Source organism: Camponotus vicinus, unplaced genomic scaffold, assembly GCF_025532165.1.
Source record: "Camponotus vicinus isolate PSW18456_S1 unplaced genomic scaffold, iyCamVici1.0 SCAF_2, whole genome shotgun sequence".
NCBI lineage: Eukaryota > Metazoa > Arthropoda > Insecta > Hymenoptera > Formicidae > Camponotus > Camponotus vicinus.
In genome coordinates this window covers 8737512-8752532 of record NW_028141956.1, presented here as the reverse complement: position 1 = coordinate 8752532, position 15021 = coordinate 8737512, and the positions used below count along the sequence as shown (strand labels likewise).

Here is a 15021-nt window from a genome sequence, read left to right as displayed (position 1 = left end):
GGAATTTGTTTAGATTATTGTACGTTAAAGAACGAACGCATTAAAATATCTAAAATTATAGTATAATACATTTGGTATACTAATATTGTGCACGCATGCGATTTGATTAGGATACTTGTGGATCGAAAGGATCCTTGCTTTTGTATCGCGCACGCTCCTGATGCTCGGTCCGGCATCTTGAAACGCGAGACACAAGACCGGCCGGTGAAGACGATCGACGAACCGGCACGTCACGACGCCTCTCTCCCACTTTCGTCAGGTTTCTCGCCTTGGCCTCGGGTCGTCCCGTTCTCCTTCATTCGCGGCTAGTCAGGCACTGTATGGTTGTGTGTTCCATCTCAACCTTGCTACAATTTATTTGCAAATTTATTATGGCGGAGGAAAAGGAACGCACCTTTATCATGGTGAAGCCAGACGGCGTGCAACGTGGTCTGGTCGGCAAAATTATCCAGCGATTTGAGGACAAAGGCTTCAAACTAGTGGCCATGAGGATGGTGTGGGTGAGTAGTTCTTGCGTGTAATTTTATCGTTACGCGTTGTAACTTGACGAAGAGCTCATGAGCATGCCACGTGGTCCTCCGTGATTGAGCCTTTCAATGATATATTATTGGATATATATTCGTTGAGGATTTAGAGTTGAAATTATTTTTATTCTTTTGTTTCAAATGACCAATAAACGTACACAGTACGTTTAAAAAAGCTGATTATCGAGTAATGGCGAGTCGTACTCGAATTTATATTCATAGATACGTCAAATGTAACAGATTCAATTATTTTATTCATAAATTAAAACAGATAAAATTGCCTTTGTTTAGAAATTAGAACAGATCAAATTGCCTTTGTTAAATCAGATATTGAGTATATATAGTATTGACATTGATTTGTAAGAAACGTAACAAACTGAATTAGCACTAATCTTAATAGTTATATATATCATATATATATGTATGTCGAAAGCGAGATAACATGTAATGCGTAACATGTTAATATGGTCGTACAAAAATAGTTAAAAGCATATTTTATATTGTTATTTTCGATCATTGTCGAGATTCGAACTTTTATTAATGCTTATTTGTAATTGTCGATTTGCTTACCATTTATATAAGAATTATTTTAAAGAAGTATATATATACTTTTCTAACTTATATATGTATCTTATATCTACATTTAGCCTACTGACGAGCTTTTGAAACAACACTATGCTGATTTGGCATCAAGGCCCTTCTTTCCAAATTTAGTTAAATACATGAGTTCGGGACCAGTTGTGCCAATGGTAAGTTTTGTTATCATGTTGTAATGAAATAATGTTAATACATACAATAATGAATTTCTTAGTCTTGAAAGCTAAATAATAGCACTGTAAAAAACTAAGTAATATTTATATATTTTAATATATTTCTTAATAAATTGTTGTTAGGTTTGGGAAGGTTTGAATGTCGTGAAGACTGGTCGTGTGATGTTGGGCGAGACAAATCCAAAAGATTCCGCACCCGGTACAATCCGTGGTGATTTTTGTATACAAGTCGGTCGGAATATTATTCATGGTTCCGATTCTGTCGAATCAGCCAAAAAGGAGATCAATCTATGGTTCAGCGAGAAGGAAGTGATCGACTGGTCGCATGCATCGGAGAAGTGGATCTATGAGTAAGGATTTCTGATGGAGAAAAATTATCCCAGAAGACACCATCTCTCTATGAAGCCTTTAGAGAATTTTGCCAAACCTCTACTGCCAGCCAAATTATATACAAATAATTCGACTTATTGGAAGGCTGAGATTTGAATAAAAATAACTTTTATTTGTAAAGAATGAATAAAAGATTGTGGCCCTCTTTATCAAAAACTTTGAGATACTGTGAAAAGAGAGTTGTAAGGTTATCTCTAAGATTATCTAATTGTCAAAATATTTAAGAAGATATAAACTACTGAATTTTGGAAGCAATCATAAAATATGGAAGAACATAAATCGATTTTTAGAAAAATATTACGTATTAAATATTATAATTAGATATTAAATATTTTAATTTTTAATTATAAGTGGAGAAAATTTGTTTGTTGCCAAAAAATCATAGTATATCAATTTAAATTGAAAATTATATTAAAAGGAATAAATTATCAAAAGTTGAGAAATGGAAAATTTAAAAATTAGCGGAAATTAAAAAAAAAATTAATGTAAAGAAATTGTCAGAAAAGATAAAAAAATTAAAAGCTGTCGAAATATAAGAAAATAAAATCGAATTAAGAATGGGCTGTCGCAAAAAAAATTAGCTGCCGAAAAAAATGCAAAGAAAGTAAGATGTCGAATTATTAAAAACTAAAAGCTATCGTAAGAAAATAGTTAACTGCCGAATTATAAAAGATTGAAAACTGCCGAGAAAAATGCAAAAAAATAACCTGTCGAATTATTAAAAATTAAAAGCTGTCGTATACTATTAAATTAAAATACAAGAAAGTAAGCTGTCGAATTATTAGAAATTAAAAGCTGTCGTAAAAAAATAAAATTAGCTGCCGAATTATAAAAAATTAAAAGCTATCGAGAAAAATGCAAGAAAGTAAGCTGTCGAATTATTAAAAATTAAAAGCTATCGTAAGAAAATAAAATTAGCTATCGAATTATAAAACATTAAAAGCTGTCGACAAAAATGCAAGAAAGTAAGCTGTCGAATTATTAAAAATTAAAAGCTATCGTAAGAAAATAAAATTAGCTGCGAATTATAAAAAATTAAAAGTTGTCGAATAAAATACAAGAAAGTAAGCTGTCGAATTATTAAAAATTAAAAGCTATCGTAAAAAAATAAAATTAGCAGCCGAATTATAAAAGATTAAAAGCTGTCGAGAAAGATACAAGAAAGTAAGCTGTCGAATTATTAAAAATTAAAAGCTATAGTAAGAAAATAAAATTAGCTGCCGAATTATAAAAAATTAAAAGCTGTCGAGAAAAATGCAAGAAAGTAAGCTGTCGAATTATTAAAAATTAAAAGCTATCGTAAGAAAATAAAATTAGCTGCCGAATTATAAAACATTAAAAGCTGTCGACAAAAATGCAAGAAAGTAAGCTGTCGAATTATTAGAAATTAAAAGCTATCGTAAGAAAATAAAGTTAGCTGCCGAATTATAAAAAAATAAAAGCTGTCGAGAAAAGTGCAAGAAAGTAAGCTGTCGAATTATTAAAAATTAAAAGCTATCGTAAGAAAATAAAGTTAGCTGTCGAATTATAAAAGATTAAAAGCTGTCGAGAAAAATACAAGAAAGTAAGCTGTCGAATTATTAAAAATTAAAAGCTATCGTAAGAAAATAAAATTAGCTGCCGAATTATAAAAGATTAAAAGCTGTCGAGAAAAGTGCAAGAAAGTAAGCTGTCGAATTATTAAAAATTAAAAGCTATCGTAAGAAAATAAAATTAGCTGCCGAATTATAAAAAAATAAAAGCTGTCGAGAAAAATACAAGAAAGTAAGCTGTCGAATTATTAGAAATTAAAAGCTATCGTAAGAAAATAAAGTTAGCTGTCGAATTATAAAAAGATAAAAGCTGTCGAGAAAAATACAAGAAAGTAAGCTGCCGTACAAAAATAAAATTAGCTGTCGAATTATAAAAAAATGAAAGCTGTCGAGAAAAATACAAGAAAGTAAGCTGTCGAATTATTAAAAATTAAAAGCTGTCGTACGAAAATAAAATTAGCTGCCGAATTACAAAAAATTAAAAGCTGTCGACAAAAAGGCAAGAAAGTAAGCTGTCGAATTAATAAAAATTAGAAGCTATCGTAAGAAAATAAAATTAGCTGCCGAATTATAAAAAATTAAAAGTTGTCGAATTATTAAAAATTAAAAGCTATCGTAAGAAAATAAAATTAGCTGTCGAATTATAAAAAAATAAAAGCTGTCGAGAAAAATGCAAGAAAGTAAGCTGTCGAATTATTAAAAATTAAAAGCTATCGTAAGAAAATAAAATTAGCTGCCGAATTATAAAAGATTAAAAGCTGTCGAGAAAAGTGCAAGAAAGTAAGCTGTCGAATTATTAAAAATTAAAAGCTATCGTAAGAAAATAAAATTAGCTGCCGAATTATAAAAGATTAAAAGCTGTCGAGAAAAGTGCAAGAAAGTAAGCTGTCGAATTATTAAAAATTAAAAGCTATCGTAAGAAAATAAAATTAGCTGCCGAATTATAAAAAAATAAAAGCTGTCGAGAAAAATACAAGAAAGTAAGCTGTCGAATTATTAGAAATTAAAAGCTATCGTAAGAAAATAAAGTTAGCTGTCGAATTATAAAAAGATAAAAGCTGTCGAGAAAAATACAAGAAAGTAAGCTGCCGTACAAAAATAAAATTAGCTGTCGAATTATAAAAAAATGAAAGCTGTCGAGAAAAATACAAGAAAGTAAGCTGTCGAATTATTAAAAATTAAAAGCTGTCGTACGAAAATAAAATTAGCTGCCGAATTACAAAAAATTAAAAGCTGTCGACAAAAAGGCAAGAAAGTAAGCTGTCGAATGAATAAAAATTAGGAGCTATCGTAAGAAAATAAAATTAGCTGCCGAATTATAAAAAATTAAAAGTTGTGGAATTATTAGAAATTAAAAGCTATCGTAAGAAAATAAAATTAGCTGTCGAATTATAAAAAAATAAAAGCTGTCGAGAAAAATGCAAGAAAGTAAGCTGTCGAATTATTAAAAATTAAAAGTTATCGTAAGAAAATAAAATTAGCTGCCGAATTATAAAAGATTAAAAGCTGTCGAGAAAGATACAAGAAAGTAAGCTGTCGAATTATTAAAAATTAAAAGCTATAGTAAGAAAATAAAATTAGCTGCCGAATTATAAAAAATTAAAAGCTGTCGAGAAAAATGCAAGAAAGTAAGCTGTCGAATTATTAAAAATTAAAAGCTATCGTAAGAAAATAAAATTAGCTGCCGAATTATAAAAAAATATTTATTTAAAAAATTGTAAAAAAAAATATAAAAAAATTTAACTGTCAAAATATATAAAAAATTAAAAATGCGAAAAAGTAAACTGTCGAATTATTAAAAATTAAAAGCTATGGTATAAGAAAATAACATAATTAGCTGACTTGTTATAATTCGGATAATGACAACAAAGGAAAATGTTTTCCTTGATGTTAATAAAAATGCAAATGTATCAGAATCAAACGTAATAGATATGGATAACGATACCAACAATATTGATTGTGTCTCATTTAATGACACAGTAAAAAAAGCATCCGAGATGGAAGCGCTAGTAAACGAAAATAATCAGATGACCGTATATTTACAGATGCATACTATTAATTCATAAAATGCTAATATTCGCAAATCACAGTGGAGATATCTAATTGTACTGTTTTCTAGCAGATGAATTTCATAAAGTGTACACATACATACATCCACACACATTAATATGTTATAATTTTTTATTGCTGTTCAAAGCTATAGAATGTCATTTGATTATTTTCGTTTACTAGCGTTTCCACCTCAAATGTTTTTGTTTTATTATTTTTGCGAAACGAAAAGCTGTTTTGTTTTTTCGCTTGGTATTTCAAAAATGAGATGCTTGAGAACTTGAAAGGTCATAGAAAAAAATCGACTTTAAAAATTATTTGTGCGACAAATATCTGTCATATCTTTCTGATATAACAGATATTTAAAAATATATATTATTTTGTGTTATTATCCGAATTATAAAAAAAATTTCATGAAAAAAATAAATATAGGAAATATATAAGAAAAAGTTAGCTGTCAAAACTATGTAAAAAATGTACAATTGTGAAAAAATAAACTGCCGAATTTTAAAAATTTAAAAATAAAACGCGCTGTCAAAACTTTTTTAAAAAGGAATGGGTCGAAGAAAGAAAGGATATTAAAGAACAATGTAAAAATAAAAATAAATTATATTTTAATGAAAATTAGAAATATTGAATATTGCAACTGAACATTGCAATTGAACATTAATTGCAATATACAGAAACGATAAAGAAGCATTTTACAACTTTATTAAGATACATAAATTGTATAATTGTTAAACCCTGGCGCGAATACTGAAAAGTTATAATGTAATAATGTAAGTCTTTTTTATAAGTAAAATAAAAAATTAAATCATTAAAATAATATTAATATAATATATATATATTTTTCTTGCGTTTCTTTTTTTTTATTCCATCATCTAATCAGGCTGTCTAATTATTATATAATCTAATAATTGTATAATACGAAAATTTCATGTTACCGATTACAATTGATTAAATTGCAAAAATGTTTTGTATTATATATCTTCATAGAGAAAAAGTTCAATATTATATATTATGATGTATGAATGGAAAAGGTAACTTATTTAAACATTTACAATAGTAGTAAACACTTTACTCATGAGAAACAAAAGAATTTACACTAAAAAGGCACTCAAAACGGATCAAATACCTCCATATTGAGTCTGTAATGATTAAAGAGAAAACATAGATACTCACTATAACTTTAAAAATTCATAGATCTGTATTAAATTAAAATAAAATAACAAAAGTATAGCATTGCAGAAAAATTTCGATATAAACTATTGCTACATACATTAATATGAAACAATGCTTGTCTGAAGTGCCTCGAACTACTTTTGCAAAATGCAAAAAGGAAAAAACATTTTAGGATAAAGATCAAAACTAATATTTTTCTTATATTCATTTTAATTCTTTTTTTTAATGAATAAAAATATTAATATTAATAAGTCAAAGATTAAGGTAAGAAAATAATTGTAAATACTATATAATATAAAATTTACTCCTTCTTTTAATATCACTTTATACTTTTCAGTGTTATTATATGACTTCTTTATATAGTTTGGAAGTACAAAAATATTTGTAAAGAAAATGCATGAAGGATATGGGCTTGTTTGTCATCGTGCAATAAAAGCGTGTTGTGAGGCAATTGGCATAAAGAATATGTATGCCAAAGTAGAAGGAGCTAAGAATGTAAAACATACTATAAAAATCATTCTTTACTGGTTCTTTATTGCAACAGGTGTGTATATAAAGTATTTAAAGGCATATTATACTTTTTATTTAATTTATATTAGAAAGAAAAATTTTTTATTTATAGAAATATATATATACACACACACACACACATACATACATATGTTAGACATAAAACTAAAAAAATGTAGATTGTGTCGATTAATTAATTAATATTATTTGTTTTATCTATATAATTATCAATTTATATATATTATTAACAATGATTTCTTGTCTACTTAAACTTTATAGGATTGTACATAAGAAATATAATCTTTTTTTATTTAGTATTTCAAGCGTATGTTCATAGAACTTTAATTTAATTATTATATTATTAAAGATATTAAATAAAATAAGGAATTGAAGCTGGCTTTCTCTGCAGTCCCATGGCAGATTATATCAGAAATCATACTTTAATTATTGCAATATATCATGTAGCAAATCAATCTCAAAATAATATGGAAATATTTGCAGAAATCATATCAACAATTAGCAATTGAAAAACGGTTGCATTTAGTCGAGTTTAAAAAAGAAAATGGGAATTATCCAGTAGTATTTGCTTCAAGTCAGAAAACCAGAAGAAGTGCTGTCCAATGAGCCTCTCGATTTTATTCAATATATAATGGATGTGTTGAAAAAGAAGAAATTACTGCCATTCTTTATTAAACTTCCGTCTTACAAAAAAAGAATGGTAAGACTTGAACGAACGAGAAACTCCGATTAAACGAGAATACAATTGCTAGCGAAATATGGAAAGCTGCATAGTTTTCTGACAAAAATATCCAGGGGCACAAATACTTCATAAGCGACGCGAAGATGAAACAGTAGAATAAAGAAGCCGTATAATCATTGTACTTTTATGTATAAACGTTTCAAAATAAAATCTTTATGAATGAAGTGCTACATTAGAAATATTAATATAAAATTAAACATCCATATGAGATTTAAAATTTTTGTCCTTTTTTTTCCTAAAGATTCTTTAAGCGAGAACTGCTTCTTTCGCAAGAATATCGAGCAATTTGAATATTTGATGTTTTTTTTTTAGCAGTTTAAATTTCGTGAAAATCGAGAGAAAATTATATTTTATCGTGTTACTACACATATCGATTAAATGCTATATCAAATATATATAGCATAAATATTATTTTAATTTTTTCGTATATGATCCATTTTTGATTCTACCGATGTTTTCATAGTGATGCACCTTGAGCACTTCGCTTCATATATATTTGCAATAAAAATATATTAAAACAAATTTATTTTACAAATTTATTATTCTAATCTTTATTTAAAAGGCTCGAAAAAGGAATGAATTTTTTCAGATTTTTTAAAAATATTTTTATCTATTGAAAAAACCGCATCAAACAAAATGACCTTCCTGTACATTTTAAAGATCTGCTTTTTATTCCTGCACTTTCTGCAATAATGTACATTAAAAATGACATATCTATATTTAGTAATTGGAAAGAAAGAGGAAAAACGAAAAATGCATCTAGGGAATCTAAAAGAATAAAAAAACAAATCTAAAATTAATAATATGGTGTAAAGATTAATATTATGTATTTTTTTTCATGAAGAATGGGGGGCGCACATTTACACATCTATTTATTTAGATGAGATTTACTTTAAGGCGCATTCAGACATTTAACTTTAATTTTATTTCCTCTTTTATGATTTATATAAATATAGTGTAATTACCTGCAAATGCTGTCATTTTTGTGTGCTTACATTGGTGCAGAAACAACATTACGAGTACTATATTTACAGATATAACATCCGCATAATAAAAAAAGCACCAAAAGTATAATGATGAAAAAATGGTAATATTGTAGGCTAGCATAAGAGCATCAACCAATTATTCCACCACTCTGTTTCATCAGATTTGCAATTTTCTTTTATAATATTATAAATATTATAAATAAGATAAAGATTTAGGCACGTTCCAAATAAATTTAAACATTTTATGTATATAATATTGCACATATTAAGAGGTGATCATATCGCAATTGTAATAAGATACAATTCTGACAATGTGGTGATTTTTGGATCCCACTGAAAATAATTTAATTTGATTTATTATTGAGAACTGCGTGCAATACTTATTTTAAAAGCAAATTATTTTCGTGCCATGTATTACCTGTGTAAAATTCCACGCACAGTATCGTATTGTCTACGATATATATGAAAAGCTTCATCGATGAAATAATGTGGTTGAATATGATTGAGATATAAGAAAAGTAATATAGTACTTGTAATGAATAACGTTAATGTGGAATACATAAATATTTTGTATCTTAGTTCCATGACTGAGATAAGATACGACACTTATGATGATGACAATCATTGCTTTAAAAAAGTGTCCACAAATATCATTTAACTTCAATAGCTGCACATTCGTCAAATTAATACTATTACGTTAAATGCATCATCACAGCAGCTTGTTTTGATTAATTTAATCTAATCTAACCAATTATATTTATGCTCCTTATTATATGCTCCCCATTAAAATGTGTAAAACTGTACTACTGTTACGTCGCACATTTAATACGATTAATATATTACGTAATAAAATGTATTACACTAATGATTAAATATTATTTTTAAAAGCATGGTAAAATCCATGCAGCATATGCTCATGTTTACATTCGACATCGGAAGACATTGAAAGGTTAGGTTAGGTTAGATCGAAAAAGTTATCGTTTGACAGTTGGCATCCCTACAAATAGACTGTGCAAGCACTGCGCGCGCGTATACAAAATAAACTTCAAATCGCTTCTAGCCTAACCATCTTCACGCGATCGACTTTACTTGAATTGCATCGCGTCGCATCGAATTATGATGCGGCGCCGATTTGCCCGAACGTAATTCGAGACATCGCGATGCTGTATAAGCGTCGAATGAGCACGAATTGTCATGCAAATATGATAAATCAAATCAAAACTCACCGTTCATCAGCGGCTGTTCCACAGGCCGCTCCATTCCCTCGCCTCAGGATGTCCCATTCCGATCTTGATGCACAAAAACTCACAGGATATCATCAACACGAACGCGCGACACTTTATTCGGCACTCCCGATACACGCTCGCATCCGATAATCATCATCAAAGGCGCGAATAACGCGACGCGGCTTCGCTCCGCCTTCGCGATGACGCCATCACTGAATACTGTCAAAAACAGCTGTCGCGCGCTTCTATCGATATATTATGAAAGTCGCGTAATCATCCTTGGACACTCTCAACGCTCATTCACTCGCGATATTCGTTTATTTACGGTTAAAAGACGCGAAAAATGCGGATGTACGACGATCCGCGTAACTACGTATGATGAACTGCTCCGATTCACGTATGACGTATGCAAATGGCGGCGAACTAACATGGCGGCCGAACCGGTTTCTGCGCATGGCCATTACTGCGCTCGACGTTCACGCGACTTTGGCCGGTATTCATAGTCCGATCTTATATTTAAGATTGTCTTAAGTCTGGTCCGAGGTTGACTTAAGACCTCATTCAATCAATCAAATGGCTGCGTAGCATTCCAAGCTCGAACTTAAGACGATCTCAAATATAAGATCGGACTATGAATACTGGCCTTTGATTTCTAAATATTGGATTTCTAATCTACGGCTTGGATTAATAGCGCATAATAATAAATATATAAAGATAGAATCAATTAATCATATTGGTCATTTGGTCATTGGTAGATTTGCCCGAAGAAAGAGAAAAAAATTGAGATATTTTTAGTTTTCTTTGGTAAAGGATAGAAATCTTATATCTTAATTTAACTAAATACGCTTATTTCGTTATCGTTTCTTTAGTCTGGCAGTCAAATCGCAAAGTCGAGATTAATATGTGTACAAGTGATTTGATATAAGTACATTAAGAAATAATTTGATATGATATTTAATATCATATATGTTAAATAACACTTAAACTTACGTCGCGACGACAAATCTCGAAATCCATATTATAATTGTATACAATTTAATCGAGAATTGAGAATTAAGTAGGAATCCAAAATATTAAATAATCACTTCGATCGTTGCGATCTTTACGGACAATAATTATTATTTTAATACTTATTATAATTATTATTTTAATACTTAGAGTAACAAATATATTTCATCCGTGTTACTTTATTGACAATCTAAATATAATTTGGAGAAATTAATTGAGAGAACGCGCAATAAAATAATTGAATTATAGATACAAATAATTAGCACGAAAGACACCATGAATTGTTTATAATAAATGATAATAATAAATAATCAATTTTAATCAATAAATTAAAATACTTCTATAATTTAATATTCCACGCTATAATTTAATATTCCACGTGTATATTTTATAATATATATAAAATATTTCGGCAACGAATTATCAATAACATTATATTCGACTTTGACGACGTAAACAATAGCGTGCTATTGTTTGTATGTTATGGTTTTGCTATCATTTACTCGGTGACATTTGAGCAGTAAAGTACACTGAGAAAAAAAGTTGTTAACTTGACTAAACCGTTTAACTAAATTATTATTTTTTTAATTGAAATATTTAACTATTTAAATTAAATAATACATATTAAATTTAACATGACATTTAACTTAAATATTTAAATATTTCAATTAAAAAAATAATAATTTAGTTAAACGGTTTGATCAGTTAACAACTTTTTTCTCGGTGTAATGGTGCGAAATGCTTCGTATGTTAATTAATTATTTAATAAATAGTCGTTTAATTAATCTAGAAATTGAAAAACTTTTACAATTTAATATTTTCATGTATAACAGTATATGTTTAGTACGTAAAATATTTCGGCAATGAATTATCAATAACACGGTGTTCGACTTTGACAATATAAACAGTAGCGCGCTATTGTTAATATATTATGGCTTTGTTATCATTCGCACGACACTCGAGCAATAAAGTAGTGGTGCGAAACGCTTCGCATATTGTCGAATTTTTTTCTAAACACGATTACGATTAATATCGAAACATAATTTGATATAATTATTAATAATTAAAAATTAATTAACTTATGATACACGACGAACGATAACTTATCATAAAACTGTATCGCAACGATAAATCCTTATCGAATCGCAATCATTAATTACTGTGAATAAAAATTGAAACATGGGGGGTACATAAAAGGGGATAAAAGAATTAATTTTGTTATGATCTTTCGATTATTAATGCTTATTAAAATAATTTCTCTAACGATACTTATTAGAATTAAATAAATTTCGACAAATGCTTTAAATTTTCTTAATCGGCAATCACTCATAGAATATTTCAACGACGAACTATAACAATAACATAGTATAAGTCGATCTTGGCGATATAAACAGTATCGCGATAATATTTTTGACTTACGGTCATTCGCACAGTAACTTTGAGCAGTAAAGTAGTGACGTTTCATATATTATCAAATTCTTTCTTCACATAGTCAACCTTGGCGATATAAACAGTACCGCGGTAATGTTTCTGACTTACGATACTTTCGCTCAGTGACTCTTGAGCAGTGAAGTATTGATGTGAGACGTATCATATATTATCAAATTCTCTCTCTGAACACAATTGCAAGTGCAACGAGGAACTTTTCGTGAATGAGTGTAAGTGCAACGAGGATTGAAGTGCCACGAGGAAAAAGCGAAGAAAGCAAAAGAAAGAAGGAGGTTTTGGAAATGGATAAACCAATAAGATATGATGTAAGTCATTAATATAAATTATTTATCACATTCATTATTTATTATATTGTTGCGTCCCCGCGTCCCGTCCCGCTAATTATCAATAACACCGTGTTCGACCTTGATAAACAGTATCGCGCTATTGTGTACGTTACACGGCTTTATTATCATTCGCACAGTAAATTTGAGCAATAAAGTAGTGACGTTTCATATATTATCAAATTCTTTCTGTATATAGTCGACCCTGGCGATATAAACAGTACCGCGGTAATGTTCTTGACTTACGATCATTCGCTCAGTGGCTCTTGAGCAGTGAAGTAGTGATGTGAGACGTTTCATATATTATCAAATTCTTTCTCTAAACACAATTGCAAGTGCAACGAGGAACTTTTCGTGAATAAGTGTAAGTGCAACGAGGATTGAAGTGCCACGAGGAAAAAGCGAAGAAAGCAAAAGAAAGAAGGAGGTTTTGGAAATGGATAAACCAATAAGATATGATGTGTCATTAATATAAATTATTTATCACATTCATTATTTATTATATTGTTGCGTCCCCGCGTCCCGTCCCGCTAATTATCAATAACACCGTGTTCGACCTTGATAAACAGTATCGCGCTATTGTGTACGTTACACGGCTTTATTATCATTCGCACAGTAAATTTGAGCAATAAAGTAGTGACGTTTCATATATTATCAAATTCTTTCTGTACATAGTCGACCCTGGCGATATAAACAGTACCGCGGTAATGTTCTTGACTTACGATCATTCGCTCAGTGGCTCTTGAGCAGTGAAGTAGTGATGTGAGACGTTTCATATATTATCAAATTCTTTCTCTAAACACAATTGCAAGTGCAACGAGGAACTTTTCGTGAATAAGTGTAAGTGCAACGAGGATTAAAGTGCCACGAGAAAAGAGCGAAGGAAGCAAAAGAAAAAAGGAGGTTTTGGAAGTGGATGGATCAATAAGATATGATGTAAGTCATTAATATAAATTATTTATCACATTTATTATTTATTATATTGTGGCGTCCCCGCGTCCCGTCCTGCTGAATGTATTCGTCACCCGTTGAATTCTTTCGAAGAAGATCGTTTCCGCGCGCGTCGTCAAGATGTTGTTATAAACAACGACTGTCAAAGAGTCTGAGCCCAGCTGTCAAGCTGTGCGGACGTGCGTCTATTTGTGATTTTACGATTATTCTGAATTCTTGTATGTTACTCGCGGTTTATTAAAATTCTTGTGCACCTTAAATCGCATTATTAGTTACGAGTGCACGAGCGTCAGCGTATGCCGATTGTGTCGCGCGCGTTCGATATATATCGTTCCGAGGACGCAACAATATATAAATTATGTATCATTAGTATATATTCAAATTATACATATTTCACGTTTCATTTTATTTCTTTGATAATGATTCAATAGTGATTTTAAATTGTAACATATATAATACATATACTTGTAAAAAATATTCCATTTTATTTTAAAATAATTAAAACATTTATAACAAAATTTTTTTATTAATTAATAATTTTAGATACCTCTTATATTTTATAAAATATTCCATATTAATATATTTATTTCAATATTTCATATATAAAAAAATAGACATTTTTTTATTTATCATATTTTTAAAAATTTATATCTAAGAAATATAAATCATTTTGTAATTACGCAATTTATAATATTAAAATGTATCTATTTAAAAGTAAAAATGTAAAAATTAATTGCGCAATAATTAGTTTTAAAATCAATTATTTTGAACATTGCTTTATATAATAGATGTTCTCTTATCCTTTATATTTTTATTTATTGTCTATATTTGCAAATTTAAATTTGTGTACTATATTACAAAATAAATTTCAAATTATGTATTATATTATATATAAAATTATATATAATATAACCCTCCCATGGGGTACACCTTGTCGCGGTGGGAGGGCTTAGTACTTGGATGGTGCCTTGAGGTTTATCTTAAATTTTTTTATTTATGATAAATCTTAAAGTGCCTGAAAGGGAAGCTAAGTACCCTTTCGCGTCGTCGGTGCCGTCAACGAGCCGCGGACGGCGACGTTTCGTTACCGCGTTTTCGCGTTTTCGCGTTTTCGCGTTTTCAAAATCCCAATTTCGTTTTTGTCAACGAGTCTCTACTTCCGATGCCAACTAACTGGGATGTTTCATCGAGTCGTTGCTATGCAACGTATTCGCGTCTTGTGCATCGTGGCACTTGGTGATGCCGGCCGCGCAGAACGTATGTCCAGTATGAAATGTACATGGGCGCGCGGGTTCGAGCTTCGTGCTCGATCGGCTTAGTGATGGACACGCTCTGCTTCGTCAATTGATTTGGCCCGAATC

General features: G+C 29.6%; 1 protein-coding gene and 1 long non-coding RNA gene across 2 annotated transcripts; one reads left to right on the top strand and one right to left on the bottom strand.

Annotated features, from left to right (window-relative positions):
• Positions 1-188: 188 nt before the first annotated feature.
• Awd (nucleoside diphosphate kinase) lies at positions 189-6117 on the top strand. Its single transcript, XM_083091344.1, has 3 exons — positions 189-500; positions 1172-1273; positions 1418-6117. Exons 1-3 carry the CDS (start codon positions 321-323, stop codon positions 1646-1648), a joined length of 513 nt encoding a protein of 170 aa, XP_082947470.1. The 5' UTR covers positions 189-320; the 3' UTR covers positions 1649-6117.
• On the bottom strand, positions 306-10321 carry LOC145966918 (uncharacterized). The gene is made up of 2 exons (XR_014437236.1): positions 9930-10321; positions 306-590 (listed from the first exon to the last, which is right to left on the bottom strand). It is a non-coding gene; the product is annotated as an uncharacterized LOC145966918 (long non-coding RNA).
• Between the last annotated feature and the right edge of the window lie 4700 nt (positions 10322-15021).

What these genes read in the sequence shown, in the direction of transcription:
- Awd (XM_083091344.1), top strand. Translation starts at nt 321, where the DNA reads ATGGTTGTGTGTTCCATCTCAACCTTGCTACAATTTATTTGCAAATTT. An exon ending in TGGCCATGAGGATGGTGTGG is followed by an intron (nt 501 to 1,171) that starts GTGAGTAGTTCT and finishes ATCTACATTTAG; the next exon opens with CCTACTGACGAGCTTTTGAA. An exon ending in CGGGACCAGTTGTGCCAATG is followed by an intron (nt 1,274 to 1,417) that starts GTAAGTTTTGTT and finishes AATTGTTGTTAG; the next exon opens with GTTTGGGAAGGTTTGAATGT.